Below are 22563 nucleotides of genomic sequence, written 5' to 3'. Positions count from 1 at the left end.
CCACTATTATGTAAACAACGGCGCAAACCGTTTGAACTTTGCCGCCGATTTATACACATATACGTGCCCACTAATACACACGTGGATGAGCGTATGGATAGCGATGGAAAAAGGAGGCCAAAACACGCACCGCAGTCGGAGATCCCACACCGTAGATCCCAAGCAGAGAAAGAGAAGGAGAGGGACAGAGGGAGAGAGAGAGTCACGCAACAACAACAGAACCACACACACACACACACGCACTGTTCGAAGGAAGGACCAGCCAACCCTGGACGCTTTTTTCCATATTTATTTCATCTCATTTATACCATATTACTATTTCATTTTAACAACCTCGATCCGGCACGGCCCCGCTTCTCAAACCCCCCCGGGGGTCGGGTTTTGGGACCTTCTTATTTTTAGGTGCTCGGCTCGGAAACGGAACCGGTCCGGTACGGGGGTGGGTGGTGAACCGCTGCGCGGCGGGGCTAAAGATCGGCGCAAATCGTGGCCGCGAAGATGAAGTGTTAGAAATGCGGCAAAATATGGACCCAAAACACTGTCTCTCGGGCCCCGGTCCGGGAACCGTTTAAACGGCGCAGCAGCCGAAGGCAGCAGCTTCTGTGGCGCAGGGACCCGCTTTCATGGCGCTGTGCGCGCCGCGTTCGGAATGGTTTTATTAAATTAAATTGTGTTTTAAATTAAACGCACCCTAAATTATGCTAATCCACCCCCGCGGTCCGGCCCCGGTCCCCCCGGGTTAAGACCCTCCGAGACAGACAGAGAGAGAGAGAGAGAGAGAGACTTGATGGTGAGCTGGCGAGAAACCCGAAAAACGCGAACCTTGGCGGCCTTTGAAGGCGCGATCCTCAGGACCGCAGCATGCTGACGCGGCCGACCACGTGTTAGGAGTCGGACCCGATGGACGGACGGACGGACCGGACCGGACTGGAGCATAAATTAAATCGTAAAACTAGTAGTTGATTGTATATTCATCAAGCTACTTTATACGCGCGTGCGCCGCGCCGTCGATAAACCTGACGCGCCGAGGTGCGCCTTTTGGTGGCCGCCGCAGCATGGAAGTGGAGTCATAATCTTTCTCTCTCTCTGCCGAGGCACCCCGCGCTCCAACACCGGGCGGCGGCGGCGGCGCTTCTGAAGACAGGCAGGCGAAGATTATTAGCGTCATTAGCGCTTTAATGCGTGGCCACGGCGACGAACTGCGCCGCTGGCCGATGGAGAGAGAAGGAGCAGAAGTCGCAAGAAAGGGACAGGACACTGGAATGACCAGAAATGAAAGGGAGCTGCACACACTGATCTGGCCGCGCGTTCGTTTTGGGGCTGTCCGCCGCGCAAGGTGTCCTTACGCCCGCGAGTCCAGCTCGCGGCCGACCGCGCATTGGCGCATTAAAAACGCATTCCACTCGAGCGCCCGGAGGGTGGCGGATTGAAAATCATAACAACCCGGCACACTGGGGTCCCCGCACGGGGGTGCATCCGCAGATTATGCATTGCCCTGCCTGGAGCAGCGGACCACTGGGTGCTGTCTCTCTTTCTCTTTGGCAGGGCAGGCATGAGGCATTCCCGGTGGCACACGACCCGTTTGTCGGACGGACAACCAGCAGCAGCTGGACCTCCGCCGGTCGCCAGAGGCCGGTTGCGGCACGGCTCAAAGCGGTGATGAGATTTCCGATTCTTAACGATGATCATCACCATTAATTAATATATATAAAATAGACATAAAGTTGGCCGTTTTATCATGCCGCGCCCGGGGCCCGAGATGCGACCCGGCGCGTGATGTATGTCACGGGCTGCGTGGCGTGGTGGGCCGGGCGGAGCTCGTCGCACACATGGCAACACATGGCATTTCACTAGCACCCGACGGGGGCCCGACTGCAGTTTAGGGCTCCGATTTATCGGCCGCTCGGTGAAGGTTATCATTCCTGCGGTGATGTCCGCAGTGCAACGTGGTTCAGTGTTCTCAGCTCAGCCTCAGCGCTAATGGCGCCGATAAAGTTGCCTCGATCGATGGGCCCCGGGGCCGTTCGGTTGAGGGTTTTATTGGGCTCGTGAACGAAAAGTTCTAAATCCTAGTCTAGCTGACAGTCCGTCCAGGTAACGAGCTACGGCCGCCGTGGGCCGGTGCGCAAGTAAGTTGCCCCTATGGCGAACTGCAAGTTCGTCAAAACCGTTGTGCCTTCGAGTGAGGCCACGTATCGTAGTTCACATTGGTTAGCAAGGGGGTCAGGGTTTTAACAAAAGGATCCGTTCCGTGAAACAGAGGCTCAAGTAACTGAGGGGTTTAATTGTATGTCAAACATTATTGAGAATCTTGGAAATGATCTTTTCCATATAATTTGTTAGCCTTACTCAGCCTTACGTTTCACGTAGCTCATTAAGAAAAGGACTGAAAATTTGGAAAAGACCTTTCCTTAATACTTTTTAGTTGAACCCAAACAGATTTTCAACGCTTTAGATCGACGATCAGATCTGGATCTAATTAAGGCTCGTCCGTAGATCATCCGTCATCTGCGCTGCGCATCCGTCTGTGAGTCATCGATTTCGAAAGACGTCGGACCACTGAGAGAACCCTACTGTCGAGGCCTGCCACTCCGAAGAAGTTAGCTAATTTGTAAGAATTTCAGCGACATTATTTATATAACACACGGTAAAGTTTTCGGCGTGGTCTAAATTATCTTGATCCAGTTGCATCCCCCAACTCCACGGACAAATGACGAGTCCACCATTTCCAGGAGCAACCAAATAGTCCCACGATAGTCACCCGCTGGTCATTTGGCTGGATTTGAGTTAGTTGATCCCAACAGGCCAGACGACATCGCCTTCTCTGAGGATCTTCAAACTTCGTTTCCGAGCTCGGCCGATCGGGCATTTGGCGGCATTTTCCCCACGATCGCTTCGGCGCTGCGCATTTTCCACGACGCCGCGCAGCGACCACGACCCGAGCGACCACTCACCGAGCGAAAGAGAAGGAGAGAGCGACAGAGAGAGCGGCGCTTGTGTGCGTGAGTGCCCGTATCTCGCGCGCGGCGACCGAGGGTACAACCGGGCGGCCGGACCGCTCCGAGCAACATTTTCCAACCAACCACCGTCCGGAGGAGTCGTCCAACATATTCTGCGCGAGTCTTCCTCGATCGTCCGTCCGTCCGTTTGCTCGCGCGGTGCGGTTCCGATTTCCGACCCTGTGTGTTTGTGGTGTGTGTGGGTGCGTTTCGATCAAACGACGATCCCGATCCGAGATCTCGAGTGCGCGCGCCAACATCAAACGCGTGATCGCGTGCGTGACCGACCGATCGAGAGGTGTGCTGTGTGTGTTATGCTGCGGTGCCCGCCGTTATGCTGCTGCTGGCCGCTGCCGGTGATGAAAGCGAATGCCGCCGCAGCAGGAATGTCGGTGAAAACGGCGCCAAATGAAAGTTCCCGGCCACGCCGCAGTGCATGAGCCCTGCCTGTGTTTGTGTTTGTGCGTTGGTGCTGGTGGTGGTGCGTCTTTGGGAGGAAAATCCGGCGCCGGGAAGAGAAAATATTAGCAACTGGTGTGGGCGCGTGTGCGTGCGTTTGTAATTGAAGTCAACTTCAAAGGGCCCCGTGGTCCACCACCACCGTTGGGTTCGGTTGGACACAGGGTGCAGGGCGTGCCGGGGGTTGCCGGCCAAACGCCAAATCTGTTATTGTTGGAGGATCAAAGAGGAGCGCAAAGCTGGTGCGCTACGGGAAAACTCAAACACAAATAGCGACCGCCCGAAGAAGGCGAAGGCCCGAAGAAGATGACGTTCTGCAGTCGAAAGCCGGTGGCCGACGGACGGCGACGGAGCTGGACGACGACGGTGCTTGTGGTAAGTGCTGTGTCGGGGGATTTCCCACGCGGGGGTGAACGACAGAGAGAGAGAGAGAGGGGTGGTCCACATCAAACAAACCGACCCGAGGGCCTTATCAGAGATTCAAATTTCAACCGCCACCTGGTGCCCGGCCTGGTGCCCGGAGACGATGCTATCAGTGCCGGTGGCGGGACGGGGCGTTTGTTGTTGGCTGCGAACTTATTTGTTGTACTTCCGCCGACGCCGTTGCCGCGCCATCGTGACCGCCCCCGCCGCCGCCACTAAGAACCGCGATCGTAATCGTGGCGGCGTCGTCGTAATGTGTGTTGCCCGTTATGTTCTGTGGGTGGTTGGGTGCCTTTGTTTACCTTTTTTTCCACCCAAATTGCGCGGTCGAACAACTGTGACCGGCACACCGACCTCGCCGCCGATAAAGCCTCACAAGGCCGCTCACTGGAAGTGAAAAGTGAAGACGAGCACGGCGGCTTCGGCGACGGCTTCGGCTCACTTATTACTAAATTATGTATAATTTTCGACCGACCGGCCATCGGGACGGGGACACAGGGCGGCTACACAGTTTACTATCATTATTATATCATTACGGTCCGGCCCGGAGCCGCGAGAGAAATCCGTGGCGGCGCTCGCGCGATACGAATGATCCGCTCGGCGAAATAATTACCACCGATTTGGCTTGTGCCTGTGTGTGTGGGTCCTCTCCCCCCTGTGTGTGTGTGTGTCCGGGGCTACTTTTCCCCGTGTGCGCCGCGCGCTTTTCTTTCATTTCTCGATCGATTCCGCGCGCGCGCCCCGAGAGGATCCCCGAAAGAGCCGCCGCCGCCGCCGCCGCATGAAATTGATCGATTGGGAGTGCGAGAGAGCGAGACGGGATGAAAGGGCCGCGAGGGCACGTGCGCAGGCCAACGAGCTGCTGCCGGCGTGCGAAAAACCCTTTGATCTTTGGCCGCCGCCAAGAGCCGCCACCGGAGCCATGCGAAGGTGGACGGGACGGCGAAGGCCCGGCACGGTCCGAGACATCAAAAAGGGACCGCCGTCATCGAGGGCACCGAACGGGAGAGAACGAGACCGAGCGAGAGAGAGAGAGGCCGATCGGTCGATAATCTACACACACACACACACGACAACGGGCCGCCGTGGCGTCCACGCGAGCAGATGAGACTGCTGAGGCTGCGGCCGAGAGCGACGTGATGAACGGGCGGCTAGACAGATTATGATTAACGACCCACCACCCGGCCGCAGAGCAGCAGGGTGGTGCAGCCCTTTCCGACCCCTCCACCACAGGACTCCGGCGGGGGGATGTTTCAATTAAAGATCGCGCAATTCGCGGTCGATCCACGGCCAGCCGACCGACAACAAATGGCGGCGGCGTGATCATTAGCGCTAGTTGACAACCGTTTCGCTAATCGAACCAACCGATCAATGCTGGCGAGACGCCACAAAACGGCCGGCCTCGATGACAGAGAGAAAGAGAGAGACAGATTGGAAACCGGAAACCGGTGGGGACCGGACCGGTCGGGGCGGTGCGTGCGTGACGACGGCACGCGGTGCGTTCCGCTTTCTTTTGTCGGCACCGTTCGTTTGATTACAAGATATCTTCGCCGTCGCCGCCGCCACCGCCGACTTGTACACCGATATCTACTTATGTAGGAGCGTAGTTCCTCTGCCCCAACTCTTCCGTTGGTCCCGTGTCAGGTTCGGCCGGCTAGGATCGCTGGGATCTCTGGACCAGGTCCGAACAACGGAAGATCTGAGCACACCTTGAAGCCGGACCTTGGCGATGCTTCTCGGACCAATTCTTGGACCCGTCCAGTGCGCCCAGAGTCCAATGGAGTCCCACAAGGCGATCCTCAGAAGTCCACGTTCACGCCTGACGGATGATGTACACACCGCGCATCGGGTTTACAGATCGTCAGATCTTCGCGAGTTGTGCACTGTTTGGTCTCCGACGAATACAAACAGTTCGGTCCAGGTCCCAGAAGACGTTCGCGTGTAATTGTAGACTTTAGCGGACCGATCGTCGGCGGCTTCTGCACTTGAATTGTTGTCAGGTTTCGATCCCCGGCACAAACGCAAACATGGCGATCTGGAGGCGCCGCACCTGAGCTGCTGACCCACCCAGCTATTAATTAACTCGGGCGGCCCCGGGGGGGAATTATTTAAATTACATTATAATTACCGGCGGACGGCGGCGGCGGCCGTCCCGACGTGCCCGTCCCAACACGGTACAGGTGGTCAATTATAAGACGATTAATCGCACGACCCGCACGCGTTCTCTGTCCTCAGCCAGGATTAGAACCGGGGAGACCCGTTACATAATTCGGTGCCGCAGCAGCAGCTAGCGAGTGGGCTAAGTGTCGGGCGACCTTCCTTCAGAAGTTCTCGAGAAGAATCAGAACTCGAGTCGACGGCGGGCCTCCAGCTGTGCCGAACGAACGAAGGCACGCGGCACCCGGGCAGCGAGCAGAAGAAGATCCTTCCCCGTGGGACCCGCGGGCGGAGATTGAGGCGAATGGACGCAGCAGCAGCAGCAGCAGCAGACCCGGACTGGACCGGGATCAAAGTGAGCCGCGCCAGCCGACCGATTCGGTGTGCACCTGTTGTGCGCCGCTGTTGCACCCGCGGCACTTTGGCTTCGGCTTCTGTGAACTTTGCCGCCGCCGGCAGGATGGCAGGACCCGGCTCAGGTCCGGGACGGGCCGGGATCGTCGCACGGCCGGCCGCACGGAAATGCAAATGGTAATTTTGAGCCGTGCCGTGCAACGTGCTACCGGACGACGGACGATGCGGACAAAACGATGCATTCGGCAGGGTCCGGAGCGTCAGCAGCGGCGTCGCTAATATACGGTCAGGGTCGCCGTGTACAAATGTATGTAATTTACGTGCAATTTTGCGCCCTGCGCCCAAGCTCTCCCGGCAAAATATCCCGGCCGCGCGAGCAGGGCTCGGCCGGGCGCGATGCTAATCGTTCGCCGTCCCCGAAAACGGCCCACAGAACAGGACAGAGAAAAAGATAGAAAGAGAGAGAGAGAGGAAGGAAGCAGGGAAGTGGACATGTGGGATTCCGTGGTGGCGGCTCCCTTTGGTCTCAGCGGCGGGTCGCGGGTTGTGTGGCTGTGAAAATCGATCAAAAAACGGCTGTCTCTCTGGTTGGCTAATGGAGTTTCGAGGAGACAATTAATCCGTTGCTCATCTGGTGCGCGGAGCCATTGTATTGTTTTACATTCACATTATAGGCACGGATTGAGATATTAACTCCCGACGTCGGACGAGCTTTATGATTTTTACCAGCAGCCTAGCATGATGAGTTCCAGAACTTTAAGATTCGTCGATGGGAAACATCGAACGGTCCTCTTGAGTCGAACCGAACCGGGAATCTCTCGCGTTAGCCACTGTTTCTCAGGCTCTGCCTGACGTCACAATTAGTTCCAATCCGGGATTCCATTAAGCCGAAGCACCCTTTATGTGGTTCTTTTACGTCTTGGACCAACACCAAGTTTCCATAAACTTCTGGTCCGTTGTTGTGGCTGACCGTTTCGCCTGTGCTGTGACCAAAACAGTAGCCACCGCGGTCCAAAACACAAGTAGCGCGTATCGCTCGACGATGCACCACAGAGAGACAGAGTGAGAGATAGACAGAGAGATGGAGAGGCTGGTTGCGGACCCGCAAGGCGAGGGTAACAAGGCACCGCGGTGGTCGGGTCTCTTCTCGGTCCGTTTCCTTATTGTTTTTTGGCGTGTGTTTTGCACAACACACACACACACACCGAGTCCAACGTGTGTGGTGCCGTCTCTTTCGCTCGCTGCGATCACAACAAAACGTTTTTCGATTTCCATTTCTCGCGCGCGCCCCTGCCCTGGAGCCACCACACGGAGCCGAGTCGGAGGAAGGATTAAGTGCGGGCTGCGCGGGCCGCCGCAGGGTGGAAGTCGACTGAGGCGGCGGCGAGAGAGTGTTATTTTGTCGGCACATTTCCTTTGATCTTCGGTTTGTTATGTTTCGGTTTCGGCGCTCGCAGACCGTGGTCGCGGTCCACAAGTTCCTGCTGTTGCTGCTGCTGCCTGAGTCTGAGCCTCGCGAGATGTGCAGAAGAACCGCCCCTCCGGGCTCTCGGGCTTCCGCGATCCACTGGCGAGAGAGAGAGAGAGAGGGAGCAACGTGATCCTCGCGTTCTTTTGTTGCGTTTGCACGATGACGAGCGCGAGTCGTGGTCCGAAACCTGAGCCGTCAGGCGTCGAGTTCACTTCTCGGTTCCGCGGGATCGCTCCGCGAAGTTCTATTGGATGAAAATTCGACATTCAAGGAACGGGGAGGCATTTCGTGCAATACCGTTCTGTTTCGCATCGCCACCATTTACGGCCGCATTCCGGGGCCGCGTAGTCACATGCCGCCAAAGGGGTCTAACCCCGGGGCGCTACCAGACGCTCCGTAAACAGGAACTGCGTGCGGCGTGCGGCGTGTTGTTTGTTTTGGCTCCCGCTGTGTCTACGCCGGTCACGCGGGGTGATCCGGCCTCGATCTCATTGCGCGCCGGCCGGTCACCGGTCCGCACAAACACACACACACGCACCCGCCCATTGTTGGTATTATTAATTACCTGTCTGCCGGAGTGGCGATAGCGATTTATAAACACACACACACACACCGTCGCCATCGCGCGAAAGGCAACAAGAACTTGGCCTCGACCGGTGGAGGCGGCGGCGGCGGCGGTTTGTTTATTTTGATTTTTTCCGACCGCCCGCCCGCCCGCCACGTGTTGCCCCGGGTCTCCGGGTCCGGGATCCCTTTCGGGAGAGTTCTTTCGTAGAACCACCACCACCAACCATCTTGACGGCCCGCCGAACTCGACGGGAGGCGGACACACTTTGATCGGCGCCGCACCACGCCAGGAGGCAGCGCGTGATCCTGGCGGAGATTAATTGGACCGGGGCGCGCACCGAGCCGCACGCACCCAAATGAATCGTTTGTTTACGGCCCGGGGTTGAGGCCCCGGTGATTGATTTATCGCACCGACCTCGGTGGCGTCTCGCGCGCGTGGTTCTATCAGACCGCTGAGTTAGGTGGCGGATGTCCTGTGGCGTTTCAGACGGCATCTGATGTGATGCCGACCTGTGGGCACCCGCGGCGCGCTATTCCAGGGCCGTTGCCGTTTCCGGTTGGCCGGAATCGCCGGGAATTCTTATTTCCAAAAGGCCGCCTGGCAGCGTGATGGACGGTACCTGGAAGCTTCCTAAATATAGCCGCGGGCCATCTGCGAAATCCGACATTCCGTAGTCAGAAACTCGCGGGGTTCATCGCTTGCGCGGCTGTTGATGTCTTTCGTTTGCGCTGGTCGCTGCCGGTGCCATCAAAGTCCAACTAACGTTTCGCTATCGTTTGCAGGTGACGGTACTGTGTCTGACGATGGGGAGCCACCGGGTCCGGGGTAGCCCCGCCAACATGAATCACCCGCACAGCCGGCATCACCGGGCCAACATCTCGATTGAGAGCAACGAAATTCAACGGTCCATTCAGCGGCTCGATGGAACGGGTGGTGCTCACGGTGCCGGCGGTCGACAATCGGGTGGCGGGGGCCAGGGCCAAGGTGGTGCCTTGGCAAGCGGCCTGCCGTCGCCTGGTCTGCTGAAGCGCGTGTTCCTGTCGAACCGAACGGTCACGTGTAACGATGGGTCTCAGGCGGGGTTCTATCTGCGCAAGTCGCCCGGTTCGCGCCGTTGGGTCGTGTTCTTCGAGGGCGGCTGGCACTGCTACGACCACAAGTCGTGTCGGACGCGCTGGCTGAAGCAGCGCCACCTGATGACCTCGGTCCAGTGGCCCGAAACCAGGGACGGTAAGTTGAAGGATGACGTGGCAGCCAAACCAGTGGCCGTTAATCTAATGTTTCCGTCGCTTCGCAGTGGGCGGACTGCTGTCGGCGCATCCGTCAGAGAACCCTTACTGGTACAACGCGAACCACGTGTTCGTGCCGTACTGCAGCAGCGACTCGTGGAGCGGCACCAAGGTGCGGCCGGACACGCGCGACGGGCTGCGCTTCATGGGGTCGCTCATCGTGCGCCAGGTGATGTCGGACCTGGTGCCGCTCGGGCTCGGCCACTCGCAGGGCGCCGACCTGCTGATGGCCGGCTCGTCGGCCGGCGGGCTCGGCGTGATGCTCAACCTGGACAAGGTGCGGACGTTGCTGCAGAGTGAACGAGGTATGTAGCAGGAGGCATCTCCCCACCGGCACCAGAAGATCTAATCGATTCTCTCAATTCCTGACAGGTCTGAAGGTGAGCGTTCGCGGGGTGAGCGATTCCGGCTGGTTCCTCGACCGGGAACCGTACACACCGGGCGCGGTGGCCGCATCCGAAGCCGTCCGGCAGGGCTGGAAGCTATGGGACGGTGCCCTGCCGCAGGCATGCGTCGCCGAGCACCCGAAGGAACCGTGGCGGTGTTACTTCGGCCACCGGCTCTACAACACGCTGAAATGTGAGTTCCGAAGTTTGCGGACGATACTCTGAGATCGGGAGATTCTAATTCCGGGCCTTTCCAATTTCAGCGCCCCTGTTCGTGTTCCAGTGGCTGTTCGACGAGGCGCAGATGCGGGCGGACAGCGTGGGGGCACCGGTGACGCCGCAGCAGTGGGACTACATCCACGACATGGGCGGAGCGCTGCGCGAGTCGCTTAGCAACGTGTCGGCCGTGTTTGCGCCGTCCTGCATCGGCCACTCGGTGCTGACCAAGCGCGACTGGCTGAAGATCCGGATCGACGACATCTCGCTGGCGGACGCACTCCGCTGCTGGGAGCAGTCGGTGAACGGGGACGGGCGTCAGTCGCAGTGGCGCTCGGTCAACCGGAGCCCTCAGAAGCTGCACCGGAAGCACAACCAGGGCGCCAGCCGGCGCAAACAGCAACCGGCGGACGGTGACGCCGGCACCGGGCGGCCTCCCCAGCGGCCCAAGCTAACCAAAGAGGAGCGCGAACGGCGGCGCCAGGAGCGTCGGAAGCGGCAGCAGCAGCAGCAGCAGCGGAAACAGAGCCCCGAGTCGGTCACTAAAGTTCCTAAGCTGGACCGCCCGTCGAACGGTACCACTTCCGTCCAGCGACCGAACGGTGGCCACACGAGGCGCCCTCCGCAACAGCGGCGCAACAACAACAACCAAGCGCAGCAGCTGAAAGATCCCCAGGCGCAGCAGCACAAGCTGCGCAACCGGAACAAGAAGCGGCTGGGTGGCGGCGGTGGCGGCGGCGGCGGTGGTGGGCACCGGAACCGCAACCGGAAGGCGCGTGGCAACGGGGGCCGGAATCGGGCGCCGGCCCAGGCGGTGCCGGTGGCCGAACCAAAGAAGTGCTCGCTCCGGCTGCTGGAGCGCTGCAGCTGGCCGCAGTGCAACCCCGTGTGCCCGACACTCACCAACCCCCTGACGGGTGAGGAGATGAAGTTCCTGGAGCTGCTGGCCTCGTTCGGGCTGGACATGGACGCGGTGGCCACCGCGCTCGGCGTCGACATGCAGACGCTCAACAACATGGACCACGCGGAGTTGGTCAACCTCCTGACGCAGCAGGTGACGTAGTGGTAGCGCAGCAGCGACTCCTGCCTCCTGCCATTCCACCGCAACCAAGAGAAACCAAAACCGCCCCCAGACCCGACCCGACCTGCGCACCCGTCCGCTCCAAGGTCCGCTCCAGTATTTATTGCCTGATATTAAATGTGGCCCCAGCCCGGCCCAGTCCAGCCTGGCGGCCCATGCCTGTGAATACTCCGCGTGAAGAACCGTTCCGGATCGGACCAGTATTTCCAGACCAGCCCACTCCGGGAGCCCAGAATGCCGACACCCAGACATCGGAGACACCGTCCGGTGTCTCGGAGCTGTACATTCGGTCCCGAATGCCGACGAACCCGACGGCAATCCGTCCGTATCCCGCCGGAAGCGACGCACTTCCCGTAGCTGTGTAAATACTAGTTCTCCCAAGCCCAAGCTGCAGCAGAATCGTAGACCGTAAGGAACAGCCCAACACCCAATGCCCAATGTCCCCCGCCGGAACGAAATGACTACCTCACCGAATGAATGTATGAACGAGGGCACCCGGGGAATCGCGGAGTCCGGAACACTCTAGTCAGAGTGGCCGCTCCCGACTCCGGCCGCCACGCGTGTGTTTTTATAGGTTAGGGTTACTCTGTATTATCTGTACCTGCGATTAGTCATAGTGATGGTATAGTAAGTGCTCTCGCGCCATCGTGCGCCCTTCGAGAGTCCGTCTCGGTCAGCCCAGAGGGAGCCATCGAGCCCCGCTGCCTTGAGCCCGTTTTTTCTTCGCGTAGCTGGCAAACGGTGGAATTCTTCCCGCCACAGTTGTACATAGCGCGTCAAGCTGCTGCGCTCACGTCTCTTGATTAATTTATGCTAAGGTCCAGTATGTGGCCACTCCTAATTTAAACAACCCAGCGATCGTCCGGATCCCGGACCGAATCCCGGAAGAGAATTGTACGAAGAGTGTAATAAAACAATCGGAAACCGCTTATCCACCTGGCTCCACTCTACGTTTATTCGCTTAGACCACGTAGTCGTCGTCGGTTGCGTCCCCCGGGTATCCGTGAGCTTCTCCGGTCCGCCTCGGGTACGGGCGACCGTAATCGTCGTCGTCGTCGCCGTACGCCGTCTGATCGTCCCGTACGTGGCCTTCGTCATCTAGGGCGATCACTTCGCCGAGCGATTTATAGGGACATCCGGCGGCCAGCTGCTCGCGCATGACATCGCAAACCCCGGAGCTAATCCACGCGGGTCTTGGACAGTGCTGCGCGGGAACGACGGATCGCACGGTTAGTATCGCGCGGTTTCGTGGTAACCGTCGACGGCCAGCTTACCATAAACATCTGCCCGTGGACACAGTCCCGAAAAATGTCCTCAGCCATCTCGCACTGTTCCATCTCTTCGTCGGTTCGCACGTGGCGACCCTCGAGCGCGGTCAGCCGTGGCTTGCAGGTCCGCAGCGCTTCCACGATCACCTGGGCCCAGGACGCGTCCAAACCGCGGGTCTGAAACCGTGGACGGAAGATACGAACTCGTCCGATCCGGTCCGTCATCGTCACGTTCAGTTTGTACAGACCGCACTTGGCCGCACACTGTCCGGGCGAGAGAAGGGAGGGTCATTCCACGTCACATGCTGCACGGGGGGCCCTTGCACTACCCTTACCGAGCCCCGTTCGTAGCGGCCCTCGTCCACTTCGGTGTGGACGAACTGACACCGGCGCACGGTGTACCGGTTGATCCACTGCGGCTTGGTGCAGCACTCGCCCGGGCTGGGGAAGTCCTCGTGGCGCAGGCAGCGCTCTTTGCCACGCAGAAGCTCCTCGCTGTCGGCGGTGGCCACCGAGCTGAACTGAACCAAAGCAACGACCAGAAAGCCGCAGAACGCTACCGAACGGGTCATCCTGTCCACCTGGTACGCCATCGCGGAACTGAGTGAGCCGGACCCCGGAGCCGATCGATGATTTATGAGGCTACGCGGACGATGGCCGGATGTTGATAGGGAGTTCCCCGGTCTGTTACCGCATTGGCCGTTATCGAGATGGCTGGTTATTCGGTTGCCACCGTGAGTAATGTAGAACGACTGCAGTGGCACTTTGGTCACGTTTGTCTGGGCGTGCGTGCGCCAATGCGTCGTGAATGTCATAAAATTTGTTTCAATTAAATCGTAGTTATTTTTATTTTCTCGTGTCCATTTGATTTTATCGTGACAGATGGAAACTTATACCCAGAAATTGATAGTAACTGTTTGAGTGTAAAGTGGTCAAAAGTGGTTTTTTTCCTAGTTGTAGGCTTACATTATTTCGATGAAAATCAATTCGGTGCCGGTTTCGGTTTGAATCAGTAAACCGATTTATGTTAAACAATGGTTAGTAGAGCAAAGCAATGGACGAAATGAAACCGGCAACAGCAGAAGTCGAGTCCGATTCGCATTATCGTAACCGTCATTTGAAAACTTGAAAAAAATCGTCGCGGATTTTGTGCGGCGAAATATTTCGCGAAACATTTCACGTCATCTAACTTGTTGTGTTTCGCGGATTGTTAATTGAATTTACTCTCTCTTATCGACTGCTTCCGGTTCCGGAACGTCTGTCCCATGAGACGCCTCATAGCGCAACGTGTGTAAGAAGTGAATTAAATAAAATATCTATCGATTGCATGTAAATATGATTTCTTTAAAACAATCGACGTTTGACTATTGTTCCGTTGCAAACAAAGGATTGTGTTGAGGCAGCACGAACCGAAAAGGGTAGCCTAGTAACTGAACTGAACTGAATTCCTTGAATTTCACATTTTCTTTGGAATGCGTTATGCTCCGTCCGCAGAGTGTGATGAGTCACAAAAGTACAGACGGCAAACCCAATTCAATACGATGAACAATTGATCGTGCAATTGACCAAATCTTGGCTGAAAGTCTCCCCGAAACGTTTTTTAATATGCACTTCCACTTCGCGTTAATTGCAGGTCACCGCGAATCAGATTGTCACTTCCGATTCCGGCGTATCGAAAGCGATGGGGCCCAGCTACATCGAAGCACATCAGCCAGCCAGTAGTGTTCCGAAATGAATCCACGAACCGTGGCGAACGCATTCTGCTTCGTGGCCATCGTTCAGGCGAGTATTTCGTGTGACTCCAAAACAAGATCGACGCCAAAACTAAACTCTTGCTTTCCAATCGTTTTCGCCCGGAAAGGTATCCGCCATAGTGGACTTTAACATCGACGGAGATCCGGTAAGTGTATGGCACTGGCGCTGGGTGAGTGTTCAGCGATGTAAGACCCCGGGGCGTTCCGCTTTCAGAAGTCCGACTCGCAGGTCTGCTGCAAGCTGGAGTACGGCTTCCCACAGGACCCGTTTCATGAGTGCGTCCAGCAGGGGAACCTGGACCCAGGGAGAACCAACGTGACCTACGAAGAGCTGATGGTAAGGGCGCACAAAATGGGAGAGTCCTGTTATGGACATAACTCCCTGGTTCCATTGCAGTGTCTCCACAAGTGCTACTACGAGAGTATCGGCATGTTTTCGGGCTCCAAAATGATCGTGGCCAAATACCGACAGTACGCCGAGAGTCTCGACCAGGAGCAGCGGGTCGCGTTCAACCGTTGCCTGGCGGTGTGTGTCGCGTTCACCGCCAACACGATGCAGAACTCCAAACTCCTGAAACAGATGGCCTGCTCGCCCGTGCCGTATCTGTTCAACCGCTGCCTGGCGGAAGTGGGCATCGCCGTGTGTCCCACGGCACGATGGATTAATGGTACGACGCACAGGTGTGGCACGGGTTGACATGCTGAGCTATCGTCTATCCCTCTACTCTTGTAGCATCATTCTGCGACGAGCTTGCGCAACGGATCAAGCGAAAGTATGGGATGAAGCCATAACGCTGCGATGCCCAGCAAACGTAGATGCCGCTCCGAACGAAGCAATAAACTGGGTGGCGGACAAAAACACACGCCACGGTTGAGTGGCCACGTATTATTATTTGGCTTCATTTTGGGATTTTGGGTCTCCATTCAAATGCCGCCGGTGGGCTCTGCTTTCCGGTGTTTGTGTTCCGAAATGGGGGGCTCCTTTTTTGCCCCGATACCTCGTCCAAAAGTAAACATTCGAACAGACCTTTGGTGGTTGCCATGCATTCAGCGTTGACCAACGACTCCATGCAGACACGATTCTGGGATGGCAAGCGGCACACGATTCGAGCTGCTGCGCCTTGTGACGATGCTGTTTGTGATCTGCGGTCAGTTAAACAGCCTTACCGAAGCGGCCACGGCTATCGACTGCAATTTTCCGCCACTGGAAGTGGTGAGCAACTGGACGGGTCCGGAGCGGCAAACAGGGTCCTAATCGGGCAACGTGTTCCATTGCAGCACCCAAAAGACTGCTGCCAATTGCCATCGCTAATCGACGAGGATCTCCTACAGCACTGCAAAGCCCTCTACGGTGGGGAGCCATTACAGCGCAAGCTCATCTACGAGCGTGGAAAGGTAGGTTCCCCGTAGACCCTACCACTGACCACTTAAATCTGACTGGGTTGACCCCATTTACCAGTGTTTCATAGAGTGTGCCCTCAACGCGACCGGTACGATGGTGAACGGGCAGCTGGACCAAGGCCGAATAATGGGACTCATCGAAAGCGGGACGCGCGATGATCCGGTCGTCATGCAACTGCTCCAGGCTAACACCATGGCGTGTCTGCAGCAGTGGGTGGCGCCACTAGCGACCCCGACCACGGTTGGCTGCGGCAGTCAAGGCGTCGACTTTGTCGGATGCGTCAACATCCAGAACTTTCTGGTAAGTGGCGCTTACGAGTGCCGACGAGTGGTCCGTCCCGCTAATGCTACCTTCCTCCGGCAGAACTGTCCCCTGGCCCGTTGGACCAACAGCGACGAGTGTAACAGCCTGAAACAGTTCATCAGCCTGTGCCCTCGGCCACTGTGAGTCTCGCGACGGGGGAGTCCAGAAGAGAATATTTGATTTATTACCTAAACATAAAAACCGCAAACAGTAGTAGTAGAAGTAGTAGTTAGTCAGATCTTCCCACCCCCGCCACCGGGTCCTAGGCCTCGCGCGGGGTCATTTTGAACTTAAGTGCCCCTTCCGGGGCGTACATGAACGTGACGACGTAGTCGAGCGGTTTGTGGTGGTACTCGAGTTTGAACGAACGCAGCAGCTTCGCCAGCAGGATCTGCATCTCCAGATCGGCGAAGCGCCGTCCAAGGCACATCCGGGCCCCGTAACCGTAAGGGAGCGATGCGAACGGGTGCAGCTGGTCGCCGGAGCCACCCTGGTTCGGCTTCAGCCAACGCTCCGGCTTGAAGCGCTGCGCATCCGATACGTACTCCTCCATCGTGCCGAGAACTAGGTTCGGGAACACACACTGCACCTACAAAATCAGAACGGAGTGTTAGCGTTTAGTCTATCCCCGGACAGCGGACGTTACCTACCCCCTTCGGAATCCGATAGCCACAGATGACGGTGTCCTCCTGGAGCGTGCGCCCGTTCCCGATCACGGTGCTGTACACCCGGAGCACCTCCTTGATAAATGCCTTCAGGTAGTGCGCCTGGTCGAGAAGCTGGATCGTGAGCGGGGTCTTCGGGTCCGGTATCAGGCGTTTCAGCTCCTCGTACAGCTTCTGCTGCTCGGCCGGTCTCGTCGCCAGCTGGTACAGGATCGAACAGACCGCCATCGAAATCTGTGTTGAGGGGGAGCGTTGCGGTTAAGGGGCCACATAATAAATCCAGCTTGCTGCCGAGGCCAGCCCACATACCGTGTCGATGCCAACTAGAATCAGATCCAGTGCCATCACGACAGCCAGCTTCTCGTCATTTTCACTCTTGATGACGCGCTCCAGCAGCGAAGGTTCGCCTTCCAGCGCTCGGCCCTCGTTCTGTTTCATCCTCTGGGTGGCGTTTTTGATGTACTTCATGCACACTCTGCAGCGGGAACCAGAGATAAGACCTGGATTAGACAGCGGGATACCTGATGGGGCACCCTTGGGCGACTTACTTCACAAAGTAGTCCATATTGTTGACGTAGCGTGACCAGAGCGGCGTGGGAAAGTAGCGCCAGTAAGGGGCCTTCAGCTCGAGGGTGGCCACATTGCGCAGGGCGTACTTGGCCGCGTTGATGATCTGCTGCGGTTCGGAGCTGGGCTCGAGGTTGGGCTCGAGGCAGCCGAGCCGCGCATCGAGCGCCACCAACCCGATGCACTCCAGGCTCCACTTGTGGATCTCGTTGTCGAAGTCGTCCGGCAGCTCGCTCCGCTCGTCCAGCAACGCCTGGCAGCGGTCGATGAACTCCTCGGTGACCTGCTCCAGCGGGGCCACGTACCGCCGGACCGTCGACAGCTGGAGGACCGGTTTTTGGACGCGCGAGCGAAACTCACGCCAGGGTTCCCCGTGGCTATCATCGAGATGGGGGGGAGGGCAGAGTGGAGAGCCGGTAAGCAAATGGTCAACAGTTCCCAGGGTCACGTGTTTGCACACGTAAGTGTTACTTCCACCGAAGCCCGAAAAGGGGCTTGAGAGCATCATCATCACCGACTGCTCGCGGGAGATCCGCAAACGGGCGCACAATTAAGCCGCGGCCAATTTGGTTATCTAACGTCATAGGAGCGGGCTTTTATGGCAACTGGGGGATAGCTGAAGGCCCCACGGCAAAATAATTGCTTCCCTCCACCACGGGCGCGCAGAGAGTGAGAGACAAGAAAAGGTCACTTACACGCCAACGACACCCGGAAGATCGCCAAAGAAGTCTTTGCGCAGTTCACTCTTGTACTTCACGAGGCTGGGCATCGACGGACGGAAGGGCGTTGGTCCCTCGTTGCGGTAAACCTGTGGGCAGGAAATGGTAAGGCTCGTTAGGTTCAGAATAGCGCCGGTTTCCGCGTCCGCTGCGTTACCTTTTCGATTTCGTCACAATCGTACACGAACAGCAGATCCGGACGGCCGATCAGCCCACCGAGGCGCACGATCCGGCCGTAGTCGCGGTGTAGCAGAAACGATATCATGGCCACGTCTGATATTTTGTACTGCCCAATAATCGGGAACACACTGCAATAGGGAGACAAAACGGAAGTGGATCATAGCGGGTATTCTTCCAAATATTTCTTAACACAAAACCCAGTTTATTTAGCACGATCGGAGGACAGTCGCTTCCTGAGGCATTTGTTGTGGGGACAACCAGTGACAGATAATCCCACAGAACGGTGTGCTCCGGGAATAATGATCAACCAACAGTAGGCGAGTTGTGTATGAGATCGGTGATGTCATCTGCTGAAAGTAAACTCGTTCACAGCCTACCGAGAGGCCGATGGGCGATGGTTCCAAAGGGCATACAGTTCCAAAATTTACAATGTTTTCTTCGTCCGCTGTCAATAAATAATTCTTAGCACATATCAACAACAATGTGCTAGACCTACGAGCCAGCTCCACCTGACGGAGAGTATTGTCGGGAAGTTACGGGCACGATTCTGATGGAACCATTCCACATCGAAGCATGCCTGAGGTCCAAGTGAGAAAAGTGACCAATTTTCAGCAGATTCAGATGATTTTACTGAAAAATTAAGCACCATCACAAACGGTACGAAACAACAATTTACTGTTATTTGCTATCTAACCTACAGCCACTTTAGAGCAAATGAGCAATCGAGCGGTACCGGACCGCTCTGCGAAATTCTGCGTGCTGGGAATTCTGCGCTCTAATGAATTATTAATGACCAGAACCGCGGTGTGCAATGGTGCGTGCTAGAAACACACACACACAAACAGGCACAGGCCAACATCAGAAACGGCCGCCCAGAGTAAACAAGTTTTTCCTATTGCTTGTTTGCGCGAGACTACCGAGTAAATGCCTGGCCGGATAGAATTTGGGTTCGGTTTTTTGTGAGTATTTTGCCCACACTTTTGCCACCTGATTCGCACCCGCTAATGATCGGTTTTGTGGAGCGTCAAACGTTCAAATGAATGACTACATAATATGAAACAGTTTGATTCTAGGGCGAATGCCGTTTGATTATCACCTCCCGGCTACTATTTCATTAGTATGGGAATTCCAACGAGAACGATACCGACGATCAGTTCATTGACATAGTTCCTTCCGGGAACAGGTTTATGATCGAAATTAGGCGCCCGAGCACCTCTAAAAATCTGCCAAACCTGGTTCTACGAATTCCCCGATATTGCGTCAAGCAATAAACTAAACCAGTTTTGCGGACGGCCGACAGTTTTGCTGACGCAAAACCGACTCGCCTCTGATCGGAATGTATCGCACGGTGATCGCCAGACGTCGAACCAGTTGTGCAGTCCGGCTGGAATGCTGGCCCGTACTTACCGCCAGGTGTTGCCCAGTATTGGCAACGGTTTCGGTCCGGGTACCTCCGAGTACGGCCGAGCGTCCTCCAACCGGACGGTGTTCCGGGCGATGGTGGCTGGCTGCTGGGCCGCGGGTGTCTGTCTGGCGTCGGCCACGTTGCCCTGTTGCAGTGCTCCGACCATATGCGGACAGGAGGCGGTCGAGTGTGTGTAGCGTATCGCGGATCCGTCTGTGCTGCTGTGACGCTGCTGCTGGCCGGATCGTGGACCTCCTTTGGCCACAGTGACCGCCGTCGTCAGCTCACGGATCAGACGGTGCCGGGTGTGGTTCATTGTTGCGGCTGCTGCTGTGCGATCGGAACACTAGAACCCTTGAGGGGTTTTCTTCACTACACACGGCACACTGACTCCGGGTTCCGGAGGTTGTCCTATGGACCGAAGAACTGCAAAAAGAATAATCGGGGCTCGTCACAGATACATCCTCGGATTGCTAACACACACACACACACGCGATGAAGACGATCGCCAGGATGCTATGCTGAATGGGCTGGTTGGAATCGCCGTCGGTTGGCAATCAAAACAAATATGCTCGTTCGCCGGCGAGGTGCGTGAGAAAATTTGAAACGGATCGTTTGGGCCACTTTCACCATCATATCGTCGGGGGGAGCCCGGCGTTACACAGTTTCGAATCGCGCTCTCTACTCTTCACGCCATCACGTGTCGCAGAAATTGCGACCATCAAACGTTGCGCCAGCTCGCCCTCTGTGGCAACCGCGACTGACCAGATCACTCGGCATCGGCGGTCAATTTCCCGATCGGTCGCTCGCCAAAATGGCCGTGCCGTGAAATGAGGTGGCCAAGGTGGCGTAAGAGTTTAATTAAAATCGGTTTCAAATCGGTTCCAACGGAAGGCTCCTTTCTGGTTTCTGGCGGAGTGCCACGATCGTGTCCCCCCGGTGAAGGGGATCTGCAAAAAAAGCCACCGTCGTCGTTGCACTGAAAACCTGTTGCAGCAGCCACCGCCATCGGTGGAGTCGGTGCAGCCCGTTTTCGGAGCTGCACCGGCGACGCGGTGGAGTCGATTAACTGACCCACTCTTCAGCTGCGGGGCGACAGTCAAGTCGTCACCCAGCGAGTCAAGGTTAGCGAGGCCTGGCTCCGAAAAGCAACGGCCATCGGCCGACCATCGTGTCAGGTGTTGAAACCGGTCGACGAAGTGCGTACTGCGCTGGGTCGGAGTTTGGACTTTGTGAAGCTCACACGCGCATCTTCGTCGATGAGGTTTCCAAATACTCCACGCCTAATGACGCTGAGGCAGCATAGCTGAAGATACCCCACACAATAGGCCCCCTCCCGCCAAAGGTGCTGCACAAAGCACCATCGGTGGCGAAGGTCTTCGACGAGAACCATCGTGAGATTGTCACCCTCTGAACCCACGGGGGGGCTGCAAGATATGGAATGCCGTCGGGGGGGTTCATTGTTGGCCACTTGCGAGGTGCGTGTGCGGTGGACCGTACAGCCGTCGTCACATCGCCGACCAAAAGCTGTTTGCGTCTGTTTTGCTGCTTCGGTAATCATTGCGGATATTAACACTCCCCCCGACTCCGTTGCATCCGATCCAAACGAAGACGAAAACATCGAAAACTGTCTAGCCCGAGGGCAAACGTGTAAAGTGCTGTGCAAATAGGGCCGCGGTTCCTGTAGCTGCAATCCCAGTTCTGCTGGCGATGCCAGTTCTGCCGGTACGCCTTAATCGTATCTCCGAATCTCGCTGAGTCTCACTGGGTTTCACCTTCGGTTTCGATTCCAAGACGCAGACACACATGGTGCCTCCGCCGTCACGTCACGGTGATATCGGTCGAGTGTCTCGAAGCCGTTTGCCACGTTGTTGGCCGACCATCTTCGGGGCCGTGCGTGCCAAACGGTGCCAGCTCGATTTCACTTCGCGCGCCCCACCGATCGGATCGCGGGGCCTCTTATGGAAATTGTTTGATCGCAACCAAACCCCTGCGGCCGAAGACGGTGACACTTCTGGCTGCTTGGTGATGCGGCTGCCTGCCGATGCTCAAATAGTGAACGTCTCGGCTAGTGATAGGGCCTTTGGCGTGGCCTTCCCCGAGCAATCGATCGCTCGTTGGGTGTGTTCCAACTTTTCGGCAGCTGGTGAGCAGTCTTGCGTCGCGAAACCTTGCAACCTTGGCCTTTTTCTGGCTGTAGACGCTTAACAATCACCAGGACAGAAGCAGCTTGGGACACAAGAAACATACAAAAAGCGTCCCAATCGAAGACCTCGTTTTGGGGGCCCTGGAGAGTGATGCAACGTGAGTCGCGAGCTCTCGGTGGCAGTTTCATTCACAATCCGGTTTGGAGGTCAACACCATTCAGACCCGCGCTAGGGGTTGTACGGGGTTGACCACAGCGGCTGGCCCCGTCGTGGCCCCCGGCGGGTACAGCATCTTTTCGACGGCGCTGGCTTTCGAATCGCGCTCGTTCCAAACAATATTATCTGCGGTGTAGGATGTATTACCGGCACTCGCTCTAAAACCATATACAATAGTCACACACACACATATGCGCACACGCGCACACTGTTGGTCTAAATTTCTCTTCCCTAACGCGCGGCACAGTTGCAGGGTGGCCAAAAATCCCGTTGCGTGGTTCGCGAACGGACGCCGCGAGTGACTTCACCGAGTGGATGCGCGAGAAACACTGAATTTTGTCGAACGCACAACGATCGTACCTCGCGATCGCGATTTACGTCAGAGAGAGAGAGAGAGAGTTATCGAGAGAACCCGTCGACGTTGCACACACATACGTATGCGCCCACACTATGGGGTAAGAGCGGTCATAAACCAACTTTTAAAAAGTGAGGATTTTACCTTTATTTTCCTAAAATAGATAAGTTAGCTATGAG

General features: G+C 56.8%; 5 protein-coding genes across 5 annotated transcripts; 3 read left to right on the top strand and 2 right to left on the bottom strand.

Moving 5' to 3' along the window:
- The first annotated feature begins 9234 nt into the window (after positions 1 to 9234).
- Positions 9235 to 11385, top strand: LOC128279153 (palmitoleoyl-protein carboxylesterase NOTUM). Its single transcript, XM_053017872.1, has 4 exons — positions 9235 to 9661; positions 9729 to 10025; positions 10093 to 10299; positions 10370 to 11385. Exons 1-4 carry the CDS (start codon positions 9235 to 9237, stop codon positions 11383 to 11385), a joined length of 1947 nt encoding a protein of 648 aa, XP_052873832.1.
- Positions 11386 to 12364: 979 nt separating this feature from the next.
- LOC128279152 (general odorant-binding protein 67-like) lies at positions 12365 to 13251 on the bottom strand. The gene is made up of 3 exons (XM_053017871.1): positions 13007 to 13251; positions 12678 to 12935; positions 12365 to 12607 (listed from the first exon to the last, which is right to left on the bottom strand). The coding sequence occupies exons 1-3, from the start codon at positions 13241 to 13243 to the stop codon at positions 12365 to 12367; spliced, it is 738 nt and encodes a 245-aa protein (XP_052873831.1). The 5' UTR covers positions 13244 to 13251.
- A 1151-nt stretch (positions 13252 to 14402) lies between these two features.
- LOC128279151 (uncharacterized) lies at positions 14403 to 15255 on the top strand. Its single transcript, XM_053017870.1, has 5 exons — positions 14403 to 14453; positions 14533 to 14571; positions 14640 to 14762; positions 14823 to 15093; positions 15159 to 15255. Exons 1-5 carry the CDS (start codon positions 14403 to 14405, stop codon positions 15215 to 15217), a joined length of 543 nt encoding a protein of 180 aa, XP_052873830.1. The 3' UTR covers positions 15218 to 15255.
- Positions 15256 to 15512: 257 nt separating this feature from the next.
- LOC128279150 (general odorant-binding protein 67-like) lies at positions 15513 to 16274 on the top strand. Its single transcript, XM_053017869.1, has 4 exons — positions 15513 to 15638; positions 15704 to 15820; positions 15885 to 16127; positions 16191 to 16274. Exons 1-4 carry the CDS (start codon positions 15513 to 15515, stop codon positions 16272 to 16274), a joined length of 570 nt encoding a protein of 189 aa, XP_052873829.1.
- Positions 16275 to 16291: 17 nt separating this feature from the next.
- LOC128267481 (probable cytochrome P450 301a1, mitochondrial) lies at positions 16292 to 22327 on the bottom strand. The gene is made up of 8 exons (XM_053004321.1): positions 22177 to 22327; positions 19669 to 20092; positions 18239 to 18389; positions 18058 to 18170; positions 17344 to 17739; positions 17105 to 17270; positions 16781 to 17029; positions 16292 to 16719 (listed from the first exon to the last, which is right to left on the bottom strand). The coding sequence occupies exons 2-8, from the start codon at positions 19980 to 19982 to the stop codon at positions 16393 to 16395; spliced, it is 1716 nt and encodes a 571-aa protein (XP_052860281.1). The 5' UTR covers positions 19983 to 20092; positions 22177 to 22327; the 3' UTR covers positions 16292 to 16392.
- Between the last annotated feature and the right edge of the window lie 236 nt (positions 22328 to 22563).

Source organism: Anopheles cruzii, chromosome 2 (genome assembly GCF_943734635.1).
Source record: "Anopheles cruzii chromosome 2, idAnoCruzAS_RS32_06, whole genome shotgun sequence".
Taxonomy (NCBI): domain Eukaryota; kingdom Metazoa; phylum Arthropoda; class Insecta; order Diptera; family Culicidae; genus Anopheles; species Anopheles cruzii.
The sequence above is the reverse complement of the archived record's forward strand: the minus strand, read 5'-3'. Positions and strand labels throughout refer to the sequence as shown.